This window comes from Mauremys reevesii, linkage group 9, assembly GCF_016161935.1.
Source record: "Mauremys reevesii isolate NIE-2019 linkage group 9, ASM1616193v1, whole genome shotgun sequence".
Taxonomy (NCBI): domain Eukaryota; kingdom Metazoa; phylum Chordata; order Testudines; family Geoemydidae; genus Mauremys; species Mauremys reevesii.
In genome coordinates this window covers 24,065,151-24,086,241 of record NC_052631.1, presented here as the reverse complement: position 1 = coordinate 24,086,241, position 21,091 = coordinate 24,065,151, and the positions used below count along the sequence as shown (strand labels likewise).

The 21,091-nt window shown below is 41.9% G+C and overlaps 1 protein-coding gene across 1 annotated transcript in view; it reads right to left on the bottom strand.

Moving 5' to 3' along the window:
* The window catches only part of PLCH1 (phospholipase C eta 1), a 106,980-nt gene that overhangs the window by 43,604 nt on the left and 42,285 nt on the right, over window positions 1–21,091 (bottom strand). The window contains exons 5-7 of the mRNA XM_039487276.1: window positions 19,303–19,473; window positions 4,720–4,813; window positions 1,120–1,323 (exon numbers count right to left, since the gene is read on the bottom strand). Of these exons, the coding sequence (XP_039343210.1) occupies window positions 1,120–1,323; window positions 4,720–4,813; window positions 19,303–19,473 (469 nt within the window). The remainder of the gene's footprint in view (window positions 1–1,119; window positions 1,324–4,719; window positions 4,814–19,302; window positions 19,474–21,091) is intronic.

Here is a 21,091-nt window from a genome sequence, read left to right as displayed (position 1 = left end):
ATAGAGTTATCATATACACTACATGAGTGGGCAGGAAAACCAGTTTAATCATAAATGTATTTATAGATTGGTTTATCGATCCAGTCATGTGTAGAACAGCTCTATTAGGTCTTTGCAAATACAGTTTCACAACTGTAACTTACCAGATCTGTTCATGGGTCTCAATTATAATACACAGGGTTTTACAGGGTGGGGAGGTTGTTTTTTTTAATTCTGAGTATTAGCCTCATTATAATGCAGAAAGATAAGCTTATTGCCAAAAAGTTTGCCCACCCCTGCATTAAAGGCTACTAAAGCTTTTAAAGGCAGTTCTTCTTTATCTTAAAATATAGGGTGAGAATTGCTATTGTCGCACATATCCCAGTATCTTATGCTTCCAAGTGTACGTTATCAACTGCAGAGGTCAGAGAGGATTCATTTCCACTATGTACAGTGTTGCACAATTGTTTGGTTTTTTCCCCCACCTTCACAGGTCACTTCTGGAAGCACAGTGCTGTTGCACTAGCTGGACAAATGGTCTAATCAACTATTGCAGAGCCTATGTTCTCCCAGTGTTTGTTCTTAACATGTTCTAGTCTATCTGAGAATGCTGTTACTAACTGATGAGTAAATCCGAACACCGAGTTTCTAGAATGACTGAGATTCTTATAATTAAACTCAGACGGCCAAATTTATCCCCGGAGTAACTCCAGTGATTTTGATGTTATTAATTTGAGTTTGACTTCAAACTCCACCAACTTAGTCTCAGAGATGTTTCATACAGAAACACCAGGTTATTGGGCTATGACAGATATTACTAAAAACAACAGGAGGAAAGAGAACAATGGGGAAGACATAGAAAATGTTATTAGAGCCAATGTTAAGGTGAGCCACTTAATGCAGGACCCCAGAGGAGAAACCAGCAGTGCCTATGCTGTGTTAGTATGAGACACTCATCTCAATGGCAAACATTACTTGTTAAGATTGCTAACAAATAAAACTTACCAAAGCAGTGAAGAAGATAGTGAAGTAAAATATGAGCAAATTAATTTGCACATTCAGTGTCAAACTTAAAACTTAAGAGAAATGTCTGTCAGACTTTACAGAGCTTCACACCCAAACAAAAAACATTAAAAATACCTTCAACACATCGACAACCATCCTGCAACACCCGGGCATACATCTCCACTTTGGACTGAGATAGAAGTTGGTCTCCTGTCAGGTATGTATTGTGAGATGAAGCAATATAGTAGTTACAAAGGGGCTGATCCATATCCTGGTGGACTTCAGAATGTAATGGGTTAAATATATCACAAGCAGAACTGCGCATGAAGCTGGTGAAACCTTTGAACAAAAAGAAACAGTTTTTCAAGAGTGCAGTGTACCTGAACAGATTAACTTTACTAGAATACACAGGTTGATAAAATAGATACTATTTATGCTAAAGCCTGTCAGTGTTAATCTGCCACCCAAGAACTGCTGTGTTATGTGAGATGAATCCACCATCCTGAGTATCTGAACTACCATCTATGGTTTGTCTATTTCTTTTGCAAGCTCCTTTGGGCGAGGGCATAGACCAAATTCATTGCTAGCATCAACAGGAGTTACACCTGCTAAAGTCAATGGGAGTTCTGACCATTTATGCCAGACAAGTCCATCATTTTCTCCTGGTCTCTACAGCATCACATTCACTGTTGATTCTCAAAAAATATTAAACAAACTACAAAACAGAACAATGTAGTAATGGGTTTACAAATCCATGCCTATCCAAACCAGCAGCGTTTGGACAGCAATGGCACTGAGCTAAGGGATTCAGAAGAAATCTATTAACAAAGAATAGCGGGGGCAGAAATTTGGATTAAAGTGGTAAAATATGAAAGCTTAAATAATGAATGGCAGCAACATGGCAAGACTAAGAAAAGCATAGATCTACAATCCCATTAGCAAGTCTGTGTTCACATCAGATGTTTCCTTCATGCCCTTAAGGAGCATATGATGGAAATCTGTGTGTAAAAATTCTTTGAAATCTTGGCGAGTTTCTCTGGGCCAAATCTGATACACACACTTAGGCAAGTGCTGTATGCTAACACTGTCTCTTGCAGTTCAAACAAAAACATTCCAATAACAAACAGAACAAAACATCTTATCATTGTTTCCATTAGAATTTACAGAATTCCTTTTTCAAATTATTTGATAAGATTAAAAATTATTTATCTTAATCTAAATACCACTGCAAACAATCAGGTACTTTGTACCCAAACAATGACTCGCTGTCATTAAAAACTGCCCTGCACAGATGTGACCCTCAGCAAGCTGATATTTCCTGACTCCTTGGGATGCGTTGTGCAGTGGAGGAAGAGATGTCAGTTGCCTCTGCAGACACATCCCTCTTTCCAAAGACCCAGGAGAGTATTCCTGCAGGTGAAGGATCCATTTGGAGGAATGGGGAAATGACTGGCTTGATGTAAGGGAGGGAACGGGAGCCTCGTGTTGGGGGTATGAGGCATTGAGGGGATGCACATTGTCTTTCTACTGGCCCAAGATTATAGAACAAGAGTGATATATCCTGAGTGTCATAGGATGGTCATCGCCTGGAAATGAAACTGATCCAGCGCACCTTGTGCCCAAATAGGTGTTCCCACTTAGGGTAATTAAGAGCCATGGCAGCACCTGGGCCATGTAAATAGGAGGAGAGCTGGTGAGTCAGGCCTGCTTGAGTGCACAGACTTGAGGAGCAGAGGACAGGGACGGGGCAGGTGAGAGCTGCCTGAGAGAGACAGTCTGCAGGGAGTGGAAAACTTTGCAGGCCCTCACTGAGCAGAGAGGCTAGTGCACTGACACTCCTGAGCTCGAAAGGCTGAAAGGGCTGAGAGTTAGGAAGCCAGTGGAGGGGCTAGCTGCTGGCCCCTGCTGAACCACAGAGCCATGGCTGGAGAGGGCTGAAGGCTGAGAGCAGGAGAGGGTGATGCCGGCTGGCTCTCTGAGCCAGAAAGCTGAAGCCTGAGGGGCTGAGGCCTGGGAGTGTGGTGAGAGATGTCAAAGTTGCACTGGAGAGCTGGAGCACGGTGAGAGATCCCATGATGAGAGATGCTGAAGCCATGCTTGGTGTGTAGCATGTACCGTCTGGACTATGCTGGGGAATTAGGGACTGTGCTTACGGGATTTGTGTTATAGTTTATCTGCACAGGATTTTCTCTTATGATAAATTAAACTGCTATGGCTATTTTTATTCGGAAAAGACTCTGAAGGAGAAAATGAGGCAGGTGTGCCTGTTGTGCCGTAGCCTGCCACAGGAGGGTGCTCCAGGCAGGCAGGCAGCCCTATGATACTGGGATAATATTACCTCTTCCATGGAGCCTTCTTCACCAGTGGGATCCCTCTTTAGGTGAGATGTCGGGACAGCTGGAGCCAGAGTAAATTCCTGGCAGCTGCGGGGAAAGAGATATGGAGGCACTGGGCCTGCAAGGGGACAGGCCTGACCTCCTGGAGATCTCCCAGAATTTTGTACTGGTAATCATTTCCTTGTTGGAACCCACACTAAATGCAACACTGCAGAAATGTTCCAACAGGTCACAATAATGTGAAAACGACCTAAATCCAGCCCTAGCATAAGTGGACACAATTCCCGTTTAAATTAATAAGATAGCTATCACTTATGCCAGGTATGAATTTGGCTCCTAGGTCTCTACCATATCCTGACAAGGAATCAGAGGGCTTGATTCTGATATCATAGCACTGTGACTCCACTACATCAGTGGAGTTACTGATTTACACCAGCGTAACTGAGATCAGAATTGAGACTAGAGTTTAAATAGCGAACTTTAGAATATGGAATTTTAAATGTTTTAAAGGGACACAGCAAACTATTAAGACCCTGAATGTAATTAATGTGAGGAGAGTGTTACTAAACCTAATAGGAATAGAAGTGTTTTCGAATGTTTAAAATGCCACAGCTTGTTCCTTTGTTTTGTTTTCTTAATTCTAGCCTAAGTGAATTGCCCAGAGTAACAGAATTTATGGCAGAACTATGAGGGTAAATCCAGGCCTCCTGTTTCCTTGCTCTGCTTTAGCAAGAAGATGATTCTTGTCCCTACAGAATCCAACAAGCAAATTAATCTGCTCATGGAAGTTACCTTCTGGGCTAATTAACCGACCGTAGCACTTAAATTATTTCAATCTAATTCTGAAAGATTTATTGATACATGCAGATCTGAATATGGTATTAAGTTGGTTTCAGAATTAATATACCACCTGCAGCCTTGTTTTTGCAAATGAAAGGAGCAAGTTTCTAAATCTTGTAAGAAAATACTCTGGGCCTCACTGCATTCCCTGCTGTCACTTACATGAATGTAAATTAACGGACCACTGTAGAGTGTTTTTTCACTAGTGTAACAGCACAACTGGCCCATTTTTCTACATCAATGAAAACAGATTATGGTATAAACAAACACAAATAAACAATTAGCAATAAGAACCCATACAAATTTGTATGCACTCTTGTTTTAAGATGATATTGGAATCACTTGCAGTACAATTGTGGCTGGTGGTACAATACTAGTCAGGTATTCCAACCTGTTCTCCCATCTTTCAATCCATAAAATACCCCCCAAAAATCATGTGGTTGAGCCTTCATATTAATCTGTTGTAGTCATCAGACATTAAAAGCCACATCAAGGAAAATGTTGTTAGAACTCTTCCACTCTACTGCAATGGAAATAAATTGGGAATCAGATACTCTACCTTCTATCCCCAGAACATTTTGCTCCTTGTTTTCTTCTGAAACTTCAAACTTCTTTATGATGTCAAGGCAATATTCTGTGGTCACATTATTCATCTGCACAAAAATGACAGCATTGGTATACATATTTTTTCTAGTATGTGACCAACATGTCAAAATATACTTCAGACCCCTGTGTCTGGCTGAAACTCTTGTGATCAAACACTGAACTCAGTCAACCATGAATAAGACTGTCAGTAACACTATTCTAAAATGACCTTTGTTTTTTTTCACAGGGGAAGCTGGGGGGGGGGGGGGGAGGGAGAGGGGGAAGGGGGGTTGGTAACTCTCCACAAGCCTCATGCTCTTTATCTTTTAACTTTCAGGATGAACATGGTAGAGAACTGATAATCACAACTATACTGGTTGGTTTAAGAGCTGAAAATTTGCACGAAAAGAGTCTTTAACAGTTTGAGTTCCAATATTATACTAGTAAATACAGAGAAAGGATTGATACTGATATTTAAATGCATTTTACTTTAAAAAAATCTGATTTTTCCACACACCTGTTTTCTACAATTAACTTCATTGCTTTCAACAGTTATTTGTGATACACAGATGTGACAGAAGAATCAGGTCCAGAGATAAGTCTGGCCTCACTGAAGTAAATGGCCCCACTGAAGTCAGTGCGAGTTTTGTCAGGATATTTTCCTAGTTATCTCTTTTCTATAATGACAAGTAGCTTTTTTCATACCCTACACTTAACAGAAGGGAAGTGAAAAAATGGTTAGGTTAGTCATATTTTTTTCACAAAAATGATACTATAATATTTCCATAAAGCTTCTCATTCTTCACCAAACTTGGTTCAAACACTGGCTTTGCACAACTTCAAATTAAGACATCAATCATACTTCAAGCGAAAAAATCCAGGAAGATTGATGTTTTCTTTCTCAAATTGTACCTAGTCTGTATTAAATATTATTGCTTCAGGCAAAGGCAACAAGGCGGATTGCTCAGTATTGTAGGTTATTTGCTATTCACAGTTCAGATTCAAAGAAATGTTCCCTTGGTGCCTTGTTGCTCTTCCTTCTCATTGGCTGGAGGAATTTACTTTCTTTTGGCTGGCATTTCCAGTGACTTTACTACTTCTATAGCCGATTTGCTTTTCATCCTCCCTAGCACTGTCTGTAGGTAAGAAGACCCAAGTACCAACACTCATCTTTGTGGAGATCTTTTGAGGAAGGTTGAGATCCTTTAAGGGCCTAATTCTGCCAGGTACTGAGCATCTCCCAAGTGATGGTGAAGGCCCTGACTCCCACTGACCACTTCTCAAGAAGCACTCAGCACCATACAGCATAGGGCCAAAATGTGAAAGAAAGTAGAGGGGGGAAAAATCTTAATGTGCAAACAGTGCCTGTAAGCATCATAATGGGAGGAAAATAGACAGTGATATTAGTAGATATAATATAAGATCGGCCATACTGGGTCAAACCAAAGGTCCATCTAGCCCAGTATCCTGTCTTCTGACAGTGGCCAGTGCCAGGTGACCCAGAGGGAAGGAACAGAACAGGTAATCATCAAGTGATCCATTCCCTGTCTCCCATTCTCAGCTTCTGGCAAACAGAGGTTAGGGACACCAACTCAATATGGACAGAAGTGAATTATCTTAGCTAGTGAGAAGTTCAAAAAATGTCACCAACTGAGAGGAAGGGACAGAGTCTCATCTACTATCCCTAGACCTATGTGCACTATTTAAAACTAGCAGTAACTTGGGAAACATTCATGTCTGTAGTAGTAATGGAAGCAGAAATATTGCTGGGCTGCACACGCAAATGGGCAGGTCTGATATTCCATCCAGTAGAGGATTCCATCCAGTTAAGTACTGTAATGGTGACTTAAATTCTCATATATTAGAACACTCCCAGGCCCTAATCCTGGAAAGACTTACTCATATGCTTAACTCTATGCACTGTGAGCAGTCCCCGTCAAGGAGTTACCCACAGTGCATAAACTTAAGCATGTGCATAAGTCTTTACAGGATCAGGACCAGAGAGAAGCCACATCTGATGTTTCTGCTGTCAATTATAGCAACTTTATGCTAGGAAAATCCATTAACTGCCATAAAGTTACTCCAGTGACTGAAGTGAGAGCAGAATCACTGTCAATATTTGCCACTTCATCAATGACTGTAATACTAAAGTACTTTCTGTTCAGAGTCAGGAGGGGACTGCAGTTATAGCAGGTACCTAAGGATGTTGAGATTCTAGCGATACACAGAAAGAGATATTAATCCTGATGTTTGCTTTGACACTATTTCTTTGGATCTCATTTGAAAAGAACCTTGGCTATTGAAATGCAAATTGTCAAGCAAAATGAGATGCCATTATCTGCAGGCCTGTCTCTCAGAGGTTTACATGTGTTCACTCAACCACAAAAAGTAGTTCTCTAATGAGGTTTTCTGGCAACTTTTTAATACACACAAATGCAACTGCATAAAAGTTTTCCTGGCAGAATTTGATCTTTACTCTGCACCAGGAATCATTTCATCTTACACTGCTATTTGTTGTTTTTTTTTAAGTCCAAATAACAATGGGACAATGAGGTCTCCCCTGACAACACAGTCCATAAAGCCAAAAGAATCTGATATCATTCCAGCATGAGGACGTTGGAAAAGTTTGGCAAACTGGTCATCCAGATCTTCTCAGATGTCTTCATAAACCAGGATAGCTGGCTTTATCAAGAGCTTCTGCCAGGTTGATACAATCTATGTAAACATCTACACATTGTCCCTCGGTCTTCCCTGCAATTTTGGAGTAGACAAGGTCATGTTAATAGTGCCCTATTGTGATTGAAACCTACTTCCTGATTTTTTGAGTGTAGATGGTCTATGCCAGTGATGGACAACCTGCAGCCTCTGGGCTGCATGCAACCCATCAGGGTAATCCGCTGGCAGGCCGTGAGACAGTTTGTTTACACTGACCGTCTGCAGGCACGGCTGCCCGCAGCTCCCAGTGGCTGTGGTTCGCCATTCCCGACCAATGGGAGCTGACGGGCTGCGTGCAGTCCATGGGCCGCAGGCTGCCCACCACTGGTCTATGCTGTCTGTATGTATCTATAACACTGAAGAGATACCACAGTCACTTTGAGCTCTTCTCCTCAGATAATAATGATATTGGTCTCTCTTTTAGCTATTACGATACTACTTCTGACTCCCAAGTATTGCATAGAAATAAGAGGGTGAGTCAGTGTATCACATCCGCATTTATAAAGATCAAGCAAATGTTCCTGGGCTTCCTGGATTTTTACAGATTTCATGGCGGCGATGGTTTTGCAAACATCTCCAAAAGCAGAAGTTATCCAGGGTTATTCTGCACCACCCATTGTTTCACATGATATGTGATAAACCTGTGGTAAGAATGGATAGTAAAATGTTCACACCATTAATGCATGATGCATACCTTTGTCAATAAGGCTATAAGACACTTCTTCTAAGGATGATAGGCATTTTTGGCAAGCTGTACTAAGCCTAAAAGCACAGCTAGACCATCCAGAGTACCGCATATCACTAGTAATGTCCCTATTTGCCAGTATTGGCTCCAATTCAATAAAGCACTTAAGAATGTGCTTAAGTCCATACACAAGACAATGCTTAAGCATACACTTGAGTTCTATTGATTGCTATGGGATTTGGTCTTGGAAAAAATGTTGAAGGAGAAAGTAGTTAAGGAAATTGAGGTCAATGGTAATTGGAACACAATACAACATGGTTTTACAAAAGGTACATCGTGCCATACCAACCTGATCTCCTTCTTTGAGAAGGTAACAGATTTTTTAGACAAAGGAAACGCAGTGGATCTAATTTACCTCGATTTCAGTAAGGCATTTGACACGGTTCCACATGCGGATGACACAAAGCTGGGAGGTATTGCTAACACAGAGAAGGACTGGGATATCATATAAGAAGATCTGGATGACCTTGTAAACTGGAGTAATAGTAATAGGATGAAATTTAATAGTGAAAAGTGTGAGGTCATGCATTTAGGGATTAATAACAAGAATTTTAGTTATAAATTGGGGACACATCAGTTGGAAGTAACAAAGGAGGAGAAGGACCTCGGAGTATTGGTTGATCACAGGATGACTATGAGCCGCCAATGTGATATGGACGTTAAAAAAGCTAATGCAGTTTTAGGATGCATCAGGCGAGGTATTTCCAGTAAAGATAAGGAGGTGTTAGTACCGCTGTACAAGGCACTGGTGAGACCTCATCTGGAATACTGTGTGCAGTTCTGGTCTCCCATGTTTAAGAAGGATGAATTCAAACTGGAACAGGTTCAGAGACGGGCTACTAGGATGATCCGAGGAATGGAAAACCTGTCTTATGAAAGGAGACTCAAAGAGCTTGGCTTGTTTAGCCTAACTAAAAGAAGGTTGAGGGGGGGTATGATTGCTCTTTATAAATATATCAGAGGGATTAATATCAGGGAGGGAGAGGAATTATTTAAGCTTAGTACCAATGTGGACACAAGAACAAATGGATATAAACTGGACACTAGGAAGTTTAGACTTGAAATTAGACGAAGGTTTCTGACCATTTGAGGAGTGAAGTTCTGGAACAGCCTTCCAAGGGGAGTAGTGGGGGCAAAAGACATATCTGGCTTTAAGACTAAGCTTGATAAGTTTATGGAGGGGATGGTATGATGGGATAGCCTAATTTTGGCAATTAATTTAGCAATTGATCTTTGATTATCAGCAGGTAAGTATGCCCAGTGGTCTGTGATGGGATGTTAGATGGATTGGGATCTGAGTTACTATAGAGAATTCTTTCCTGGGTGCTGGCTGGTGAGTCTTGCCCACATGCTCAGGGTTTAACTGATCACCATATTTGGGGTCGGGAAGGAATTTTCCTCCAGGGCAGATTAGCAGAGGCCCTGGAGTTTTTTCACCTTCCTCTGCAGCATGGGGCACGGGTCACTTGCTGGAGGATTCTCTGCAGCTTAAGGTCTTCAAACCACAATTTGAGGAATTCAATAACTCAGACATAGGTTAGGAGTTTGTTATAGAAGTGGATGGGTGAGATTCTGTGGCCTGCATTGTGCAGGAGGTCAGACTAGATGATCATAATGGTCCCTTCTGACCTTAAAGTCTATGAGTCTATTTAAGCCTATGCTTATGTGTTATTGTGAATAACATATTTTCCTTAATGGGGACCATTGTTTAGGACTGCTAGATGCTACCGTAATGCAATCAGAAGTGTGGTCCCATTGTGCTAGGTACTGTTCAAACCAGTGTAAAAGACAGTCCCTGCCCTGAAGAGTTTACAGTCTAAATGGACAAGAGAGACAGGCAAAATGGACAGACCCAAACTAATATCAAGCAAAATATATGCAAAAACTGAAGCAGAAAACACAACCAGAATGTCAAATTATTAAAGTGAAGGAGACTTCTGCTAAAATTCTCTTTCTCAACCATCATCATCATCAATTGAGTAGATGAGAAATTTATCAGGTTGCGTAGAAGACTGAGGCTGTCTGACCATGTGCCTAAAGTCTATTCAGTCTCCCTCTGCACAGAGGTGCCTTCTACACCGTTAGCAGGGTTTCAACATTCCTGTGTCTTTTCCTTTGCCTCCGCCAGTTTTGGGTGAGCACTCAGTACCCTAGAGGAAGCAGGCACATTTACCTTTGCTTTACCGGGGTGCGTAATGCAAGTTGTACAGCTAGATCAGTTACAAAATGAATCCAACTGGCAAATGTTTATCCAAATCTAAAAATTCCAAATACATGCTTGTAATTCAGCATTCATCTCTCCTTTGGTATTACACTTTCCTTTATTTTTTGGTTTGGTTCATACCGTAGAAAATCTTTTAATCTATTATATTTGATTTTTTCCTTTAACAGAGCCTTTATAAATCAGCTCCACTGTAATATGATTACTTTATTAGCACACTGCTTCACACATCACATCCATGAAGAACATTTACATTTTGAAAAGCCAGGGTGAGCAGATTGCCAAGCATGTTAAAAACTGGGGTTGTAGTAGAGGTTCATAGAGGGTTTTTTTCTTCATCTTTTAATAAGCAGAGATAGAAACAATTATATTATCAGCTGATTCAATTCTATACTGAGAGATGCATAAACTTTAATCTGGTATCTCTCTTGCTGTTTTTTTCTTAGTTATGTGACTAGAATAATTTCTGAATCGCTACATATCAAAGATTGTGTTTCTATAGTTCTGCATTTTTAATATATTGGATTAGCTCTAAGTACTATAACACAAGAAGAGTAAGATTTTGATGGCTATTCTCAAGGCACTTGTCTTGATAAATATTTTAAAATTACCCTAAATGCACTGATGGTTCAACCTATAAAGAGTCTTACACGTAAAATACAAAAACTGAAATGTCTGAGATAGTAGGCATGATGACACAAAGGTTAATCCTGAGACTTAAATTGGCCCAACCTTGCACTGTAGTTATAATCTCTGTTCTGAGTTAATGAGATTCATTTTGATGCTAGTGTCTGTTTTTTCTCAAGGTCTTAAAAATATAATTTGCCAAGAAGGTGAAATAAAATCTCAGCACTCTACAGTCATTGAATTTTCTTGGTTAAATAGAATAATCCGCCAGTGTTTTTGAGAGTTATGCACCAGAAGTAGCATCTGGTTTAGTGGCTCTTCCTTACCATGACTTTTAATGCTAAAAAGTAGAAGATTTGGTATTTCTAAGAATTTTCACTTAAACTTTCATGGCAAGATGCCAGTAGAGAAGGAGGTTTAACAGGTTTGGAACAACAGCTCCAAGATTTTAAGCTGAAGTTAATAACTTTGTCATAATATGACCATCCTGCCCCCCTCAGCCCAACCCCTCCTTCTCAGCCGCATCACAGAATCCTTGGAACAGCGTTCCTAAAGATTGCTCAGGGGTCTCAGTGCTTCAGAAGAAGCAGGGTGAGCACTGGGTACATTTGTTTGTGGTGCTCCTCGTGTCTGAGAGGGACCGGCTGCACATGACTGAGCAATTTCTTTTCTGTGGAAGACAAAGAATGGGAAATGGAGTGTGACCCGCGAAGACAACAACTGGTGAGCGTCTTGGAGGCTGTGACCCATAAGCTGAGAACTGCTGCTCTCAGCTAGTGGAAGGAAACATGAAATTAGTGGATGACATGCAGGTTCTTATGGACTAAAGCTTTCAACCAACCCTCAATACAAATATTGAACATTGCTAGTATACTGAAATAACTACACACTGTAATCATAGGACAGAAATGTCTGTCAGCTCATACCTCTCTCCCTCCAAATGTTAGAGAAAGCACAGGGGATGGCTCAATTTGCTTCTTAGAAAATTTTATTTATAACTCTAAGCGAAACCTGTACCATAAGAAGCCTACTAGAATTACACAGGATAATAGAAATGAGAACACTTCGCTGGAGAAAATAACTGATTATCCAAGCTCAAGTAGAGGTTGCTCTTTGATTGTAAAGGCTATTCCTAGCAGAGCCTTCTTCATCACAAGCTGTTGAGAATTACCTTTTTCATCATTTCCACAGGCTCCTTGATGTCTGTGTGGCAGTGTTTGCGTGTGCAGTAGGAATGAAAATGTCTAATCTAGGCAAAGGCTACAGCTGTTAAGGGACAGGAGTCCCTTCACTTGTGCTCTTTTAATTTTAACTTGAGAGAGATGACTCTCAATTCTAATTAAAATTTACTTTCATTAAATTGTAAAATGCCTTCTACATGAATGGTAATGTTTGAATATAGGCGTATATGGATACATCAGTTACTGAATATGGCTAATTAATACTGGAACTTAAATCTTCTGAATGTAGGGATTTATACACTGCTGATGAAAGACTGATTTTGATGCAGACATTTTTCTTTCAAAACCCAACCCTCTACAGGTTCAGCAAGATGTTGTTTTTGAGTGTGTGAACAAGTCATCTGTTGGCCTAAAATAAAATGTCACAAACTGGTGACACTATCACCTGGCTTGCAGAGGAGAGAGTGGAAGGAGGATGTCACAGTCCCTCTGGGAAGGATGTTAGAAAACTCCACCATCCAACAATCAGATGTTGGCAAAGCAGCAGTAGAGTGATAAGTAAGGCTCCATGTTTGTCACGGAGGTCATGGATTCTGTGACCTTCCATGACTACTGCAGCAGCCTATGCGGCTGGCCCGGGAGCCACCTGAGCAGCTCAGGCAGCCCCTGGGCCAGTCACACCTGCTGTTACTGGGGCAGTCTCAGACCCCACAACCCCCCAGCTGCAGGAGTTTGGTTCTAGGGGGAACTCAGGGCTGGGGATTGGGGTGCAAGGCAGTGCTTACCGGGGGGGGGGGGGGCCTCCCTGGAAGGGCAACAGGAACTCCCCTCCCTCAGCTCCTAGCTCCACTTGCTGCCTCCGCCCGCAGCTCCCATTGGCCATGCTTCCCAGGATACGTCTACACTACCCACCGGATCGGCGGGTAGTGATCGATCTATCGGGGATTGATTTATCGCGTCTAGTGTAGATGCGATAAAATCGATCCCCAATCGCTCTGCCATCGACTCCGGAACTCCACCACGGCAAGAGGCAGAAGCGGAGTCGACGGGGGAGTGGCAGCGGTTGACTCGCTGCCGTCCTTATGGCCAGGTAAATCTACCTAAGTTACGCCTTCAGCTACGCTATTCGCGTAGCTGAAGTTGCCATATCTTAGGTCGACCCCCTCCCAGTGTAGACCTAGCCCCAATCAATGGGAGCTGCATAACTGAGGCTTGGGGCGGAGCGGAGGCAGCATGTAGAGTTAGGAGCTGGAGGTCGCCGCTTCCCAGGAGCTGGGTAGGTAACCTGCCTCAGCCCCACCAACACCTCCCCCCCCAGCACCCATGGCGTACACACTCCCAGCACCCGCAGCACCCCCAGGGCTGCCCCCAAGTTTTAGTCAGGACAGGTCACGGGCCGGGAATTTTTGTTTACTGCCCATGACCAGTCCATGACTTTTACTAAAAATACCCTGGACTAAAATGTAGCCTTAGTGATGAGATGTAGGATGACCAAAAAGGGGCATGTGGAGATCAGGAAGAGCTCTCTCATGTAACGTTCCCATCACTCATCAATAAGTTCCTCACAGGGAAGAGGGAATAAGATAACAGAAAGGGGAGTAGGGGAGCAAAGAAGTTGGGGAAAGGAATGCAACGCCAAGAGTGTCCATCCTGCTGGTGGATACCAGCTGGTGGGTTTGTTTCAAAAGAGTAGTGATGAGGTAGACTTTGCTTTCTCTCAAGAACTAATTCTCAGAATGCAGAATCAAAACACTACATTAAATCAAGCAAAGGATATACCTTACAATTAAGCAACACAAATAATCACTACAAAATGTCAAGTAAACAGAGGACACATACTTATCCCAGTTGGGGATTTTTTTTTAAATGAAGTCTGTTCTGCTACCCACCCCCAAGAATCTCTACAGTTGTGTAATAGTGAGACAGAGGCCCAGCATGTTATAACTGCAAATCAAACTAACTGGGCATGAAAAAATAATGACAAAGTGAAGCAGTCTGTGTACAATCACTGGTATTACAGTGAATAAAGCACAGCCACAATAGCAGTCACACCCAGCATGATTGGCCTTTGTCAGCAGCAGCATATCTGCGCAGCCTGTGGCAAGTTATGAAAGTCACAAATTGGGCACTACAGCTGTAAATGGATATAAAGACCATAAACACATGCTCTTTAGTAACAAAAAGACAAGTAACTTCAACCATCACTGCTGCATAAGCCATATTAAAACCACTCCAAATTCTTCATCAAAATATTTCTTGGCAAAAAAAAATGGCTGTAGCTAAAATTTAAAAATATTTTATTGAAACTTTCCAGTTTTGAGAGAGAGAAGTTTTCAGTAGAAATGTTTGATATTTTTTAGTAATTTTTTTATGTTTAATGGCTTGTTTATTCCCTTGGAAAAAACAAAAACAATTTCTGGGAAATTTAGAACACGCACACAAAAAAATGTAAACTTCCTGATAAAATACATATATTACTACCTGTGATTATGTTGCCCTCTAGTGGTTCTAGGCTACAAAAGACATTATTATTATTTATTTGTATTCTGGCATTGCCCACAACATGCTAGGGTGCTGTCCGCACACTAAAGATAACTTTCATCCACAAACATCTTAATTTATTATATGTATGAGTGTAGCCCTTAGGACTCCTAGCCGTGGATTAGGACCTCACTGTGCTAGATGCTGTGCAGACAAAGAACTAAAACAGAGCCCTTGTCCCAGAGAGCTTACAATCTATCCATATTTAAACATGTAAGTAAAAGTAACCTGATTTTCAGAGGTGCTGAGCACCTGCAGCTCTTACAGTCTTCACTCTGAGTTGCTGGTACTCAGCAACTCTGACAATCAAGCTGCCTTTTAACTAAATGCCTAAATGTGGATTTCGGTGCCTACATTCAAACAATTCTGTGATAGTCTCTGACCTGAAGAGCTCAAATACAGAGATTTGTACATGTTTTATAGCTTATATCTAATATTTTTTTAAATTAAAAGATACCAGTGCCCTACCTGGTAAAGGCAATGAAAACATAGCCTGTTACAAGAAGAGAACTGCTGAGTACTAAACCAAAATTTACACTCAAGGAAAAGCCTTGTAAGTACCAAACCAAATCAAGCAGCAAAGAATCCTGTGGCACCTTATAGACTAACAGACGTTTTGGAGCATGAGTTTTCGTGGGTGAATACGAAAGTAGTGGAAATTTCCAGGGGCAGGTATATATATGCAAGCAAGAAGAAAGTTAGAGATAACAAGGTTAGATCAATCAGGGAGGATGAGGCCCTGTTCTAGCAGTTGAGGTGTGAAAACCAAGGGAGGAGAAACTGGTTCTGTAGTTGGCAAGCCATTCACAGTCTTTGTTTAATCCTGAGCTGATGGTGTCAAATTTGCAGATGAATTGAAGCTCAGCAGTTTCTCTTTGAAGTCTGGTCCTGAAGTTTTTTTGCTGCAGGATGGCTACCTTAAGATCTGCTATTGTGTGGCCAGGGAGGTTGAAGTGTTCTCCTACAGGTTTTTGTATATTGCCATTCCTAATATCTGATTTGTGTCCATTTATCCTTTTCCGTAGAGACTGTCCAGTTTGGCCGATGTTCATAGCAGAGGGGCATGCCAAACCCATGACGCGCGTGTGTTCAGGAACTCTGGTCTGTTTAGACGCCTGCAGGAAGGTAGTTTCTTCCCGGACCACAAAGTAAGTGTTGGGGATGTGGAGATGCCTACAGTGATTCTCGGGGACCCGGCCTACCCGCTAATGCCCTGGCTCATGAAGCCTACACAGCGCCCTGGACAGTGACAAGAGCTCTTCAACTACCGGCTGAGCAAGTGCAGAATGGTGGTGGAGTGAGCGTCTCATCGGGCGAGGGGGAGGAGGAGGAGCTCACTACTCCCTCGACCTCTCGAAACCCAATCCCCCATTGTTTTACAGCTTGCTGTGTGCCACAATCTCTGTGAGAGCAAGGGGGAGACCTCTATGGCGGGATGGGATGTTGAGGCAAATTGCCTGGCTGAAGCACTGTGCATCTGGGAGGCTTTGAAAGCTAGGTTCCTCAGCGGCGGGGTAACCTGTGACTGTTCAGTTTCTTTACAGAGAAGCTGAACCTGCCCTTCAGTTACTGTTAACTTTCTTCTGCGGTGACATACCGTTTAAAAATAAAGTTAATGGCTCCTCTGGGTCTGGAGGGAGGCGGGTAGGAGGTGTGTGCAGGAAGGGGTGGTTTGGCAGAAAGGGTGGGGTGGTGTGGGGAAGGTGAGAGGAGGTGGGGGGGATGGGCTCTGGCTGGGGGCTCAGGGCATCGGGAGGTTCATGGCTAGGGTGGAAGGGCATGGTAAGGGCAGCCTGCCTTGCCATTTGTGGATGCCAGGCGCCGGACCCTGGGGCAACATACACCTCCCAGACTGACCTGGGGCAGCAGACACCTCGCAGAGTGACCGGGTGCCTAGTGACTGCACTCTGTGTGTGACCTGCTGTTGATCCTGCCCCCATGTCTGTACCCTGGTAATGGTGGCTGTCGTCTTCTGCAAAGAAACATAAACAGTAATGAACAGCAAACTATTTTAATACTCAACTACACAGTTGGGGATGAAACTGGATTTTGGATCGGGTGAGCCAGGAAGGGAAGCAATTCTCATACTTTCCGTTTGCTCCTCATTAGTCCAAGCAGCGTATGAGTCGCCTGCTGGTCTTCCTCTCCCTCCACTGGCTCTGCTGGGCCGCCTCGGCTCTGGAGCAGGCCATCAGTTCAGCGAACATCTCCCCGAGTCTTTTCTTCGCGCCCTAATGTCGCCAGCCTCTGTGATTTCCTTGCAAAGATACATGTTTGCGAACACTGAACACAGTCTACTCAGTTTCTGTGAACAAGACCATACAGGGCACCTATCTCATGTGCTCTCAGGACATGGCTGTTAAATGCGTCATTGTTATGCAAAAAAAAAAAAAAGCATTTCACAATAGTAACATTAAAGTAATTCCCTAATTAGATGCAGAGATCACCCTGAGCGGGTCTCCAGGAGAAACAGAGTGCACAGACCAGGGCCCTATGGTGCCATGCTGGTCACGGAGCCCCCAACAAGGCACCTCTCCCCAGGAACCTCCTGCGGAGGCTTTTCGAGTACCTCTCAGAGAGCTTCGTAGAACTGTCCCAAGAGGATTTCTGTTCAATCCCTATATGCATTGACCTTTTAATATAGTTTTTATTCCTGTTTTGTTAAAAAATAAATGTTTACATGTTTATAGCACTTACCGACTGATCCTTCCCCTGATTCGGAGTCTATCTCTGTGAGGGTGATGAAGAGATCCTGGCTGTCGGGGAAAGCAGTATTGTAAGCGCTGTCGCCTGCCTCGTCCTCCACAAACCCTTCCTCATCTTCCCCATTGGCGAACATCGCCGAGAAACTGCCCCTTGACACTATTCCATCCTCAGAGTCCACGGTCACTGGTGGGGCAGTGGTGGCAGAGAAGAAGTGGAGGCAGTGCCTCGTAGAAGCGGCATGTCTGGGGCTGGGCTCCGGAGCGTCCGTTTGCCGCTTTGATTTTTTGGTAGCCTTGTCTCAGGTCCTTGATTTTCATCCCGGCTGTATCCTCTGAGTGCCATGGCTTTGGAGACCTTCTCGTAGTGAGTCTTTGCATTCCGTTTTGAGGCGAGCTCCAAAGCCTGAACTCATCGCCCCACACAGCGATCAGATCCAAGACTTCCCGGTCAGTCCATGCTGGGGCCCTCTTTCTACTCTGAGATTGCATGGACTCCTCTGCTGGAGAGCTCTGCATCGCTGCCAGTGCTGCTGAGCTCGCCACGACGTCCACACAGGAAATGAGATTCAAACTGGCCAGACAGGAAAAGGAATTCAAATTTTCCCGAGGCTTTTCCTGTATGGCTGATCAGAACATCTGAGCTCGGTCTGCTGTCCAGCTGCTAAATTCGAATTAAAGTCCTAGTGTAGACCAGGCCTAACACAGCTACCCCTCTGATACTTGAAACCAAATCAAATTTCACAAAACTGTGGATATCTCTTCAAAAATCTTTTAAAAAAAGAAGCCTTGTACAAAGAACATGGATTTTTAACAGAAAAAATTGTTAAAGATTTATATTTCTAGGCACACTGCCTAACCCCATTCTCACATAGTCAAGTCAGAATTCAGAACAGGAGATTGTCATAATAATATTAATACTGATATATTGCTCATCACTTCACTTTAGGGATGAACAAAAGATTATATTTAAACTACAATAAACACTAATCAATTGTCAGTAGTGATAGCTTGAAGTGAGTCCACTTTATTAAAATCTCCTGTACAAGTAGCTCGAACATTGTAATTTTGTTATTAATATGTCAATACTTAAGTCCTGCTTTTTAAAAAAATAGTAGATGTTATTTATGTTTTTTAAGTGACCTAGAGGCTCCTAGGTTGAGGATAAAATTAAAGAAACGTATGGAATTTAAGTTTAAATGAAAAGATGTTGCATCAAAAACTAATTTTAACACAAATTATTGAACTAAAACTAGACAGGCAAATCAAATGTGGAAAGTCACAGACTTCAGCTTTTTCTTCATCCTACTTTATTTTGTTAAAAAACAAGTAATTGTTTCTACTTTAAAATGTAATTTGTATTATCCTCACTCACTTTCTAACATGCTTTTCAAACCTTTTATTTATTAAAGGTCATATTCTGCCACCCTTACTCATATTGCACCCTCCTTTCAATATAAACAAACTTCTTAAAGGCAAGAAAAGTTATAAGATACAACATTACAGCACTAAAATACATTGCTTGTTGGATTACTAACATTAAATGTAAACTTGTTATCTGGAAGTCAGTATAAGTCAGTGTGGATATTTACCTAATATGCCACATTTTCCCCCTAGAGGATCAAAAAGCTCCTGCTTTCCAGAAGCATTTGGTTGTACTACAGTATTTAATCAGATTCATTTTGTCTCAGCATCTCTATTACAAATCCTTCATTTTCAGCATTCACTAGTGTTTACAGCCTGGACAAAGTAAGAGCTAACGTTGGTCGCACACTTTTCTTGTGTGTTAAAACAAGACCATCAGCTACATTTATTATTCTCATACCTTTTGTTCCATCTTCAGAAACTGAGCAAATTCTTCTACGGTGAGATGATCTTTCTTATCACTGTAGCTCAAAAGCAACAAGTAGAGATCGCGTCTTAATGACATCATCTTGTAAAACACAGAGAATTCTTCAAATGTTAGGGTTCCCTGATTCTCATCTGTGTCCGCTTCCTGAGGAGCAAGAACATGCAAGTAAGTGTGCTGGGTAGGTGTATGATGAATTCAGGGAATGAAGCAGAATAGAACATACATATAAGATACACTTTCAGTACACTTCAAGCCACATGACTCCACTCATCCTCAACAACACTAGCAAGCACTTTCTAATGTTACAACAAAATTAAAAGGATTCTTATTGGATTTCTTGGCAAAAATTCAATTGTTAAAGTAAAACGACAAAATCTCAGTGAAAAGGCAAATTCTGTCTTTAGATTTCATTGTATTAAGTTATTTCATGAGAAGGACTCACATTGGGGCAGATTCTGATCTCAGTTACTCTGGTGTACACCTAGAGTGATATATTGATTCAGTGGAGTCACACTGGATAGCATCAGAATCTCACCCACTGACTTCATCGAAAGGTAGAATCTGACATTTATAAATGTTCTGTATAATATTACAATGCTAAATGGATGTCAACATGATAAATTGCAACAATCATTTAATCCCATTGCCAGCACAGCGTACGCGAACAGGATTAAGTCTGCAATAACAGCAGCGTTCCACGCAGAAAAATATCTCCACAGTCTTGATTGCTGTTTTAGTTTGTCCTCAGAGCTATTGTTAGAGAAGAAAACAGTACTTACAGTATGTTATTACTGCTTTTTACTTTGAGCATCTGCCTAAGAGGATTTGCTTTGGATTTACAAAACATTTGACAGCAGTTTTATCATTTATTTTGTCTTTGATGTAGGTCTCTATAGTAACTCAAACTCAAGAAAGACTTTTCCCTGCTGAGTTTTAGATTGTAAGCAGTGCAAGGAAGAAAAAGTGAAAGGAAGTTTTAACATTATAGGTGGTTTGGTGTCCTATGTGTATCCATGAATAACACCTCTCATTCACAGCAGTGCATACTGTTTTTCTTTATGCACTTTCTTTACATTTCAGTTAATCAAGGCCTTATGCCCTGATCCTGCATCAAGATCTACAAATGAAGATGCCTGCAGCCAGGCAGAGTCCTACTAAAGAAAGTGCCTCCTTAACTTCTCTGGACAGGACTCTACTTTCTGTGAAGAGCTCTTCCCAATGTTGATTTGCCCTGAATTCCCTCAGGGTGGGTTTCTCTGTCCAACAGTTTACCCAATAAAATGTGAACACAAATTCTCACTACAGCCTGCATCTCACCGAGGGTTGCCAATTCTGGCTGGACATATTCCTGGAGGTTTCATCACATGACATAATATTTAATGGAATATTAATCTTTAATTCCTGGAAACTCCAGGACAATACTAGAGGGTTGGCAACTCTAATCTCACTGCCGATTCTTTTTATTCTGGGGTCAGCTTTTCCTTCCTCCGCCCACTCTCATACTTGCCAGAGTGAAGCTGCTGATCAGCCAGCCTGGAACTACAGAGAACAGCACCCCCAGTCATCCAGTTTGGAACTACACCTTCCATTTTCACTTTATCTTTGAACAAAGTATTCAACTTACCATTTGTTTTAAACACATTTCTAGGATATGAATATCACTGTACTCTATATAAGTAAATGCCAACATTAAAAATACAGCCTCATAATTCCATGGCTCTACACCCACTCCTTCCTTACAGACCAGTTGTCTCCTGGATGC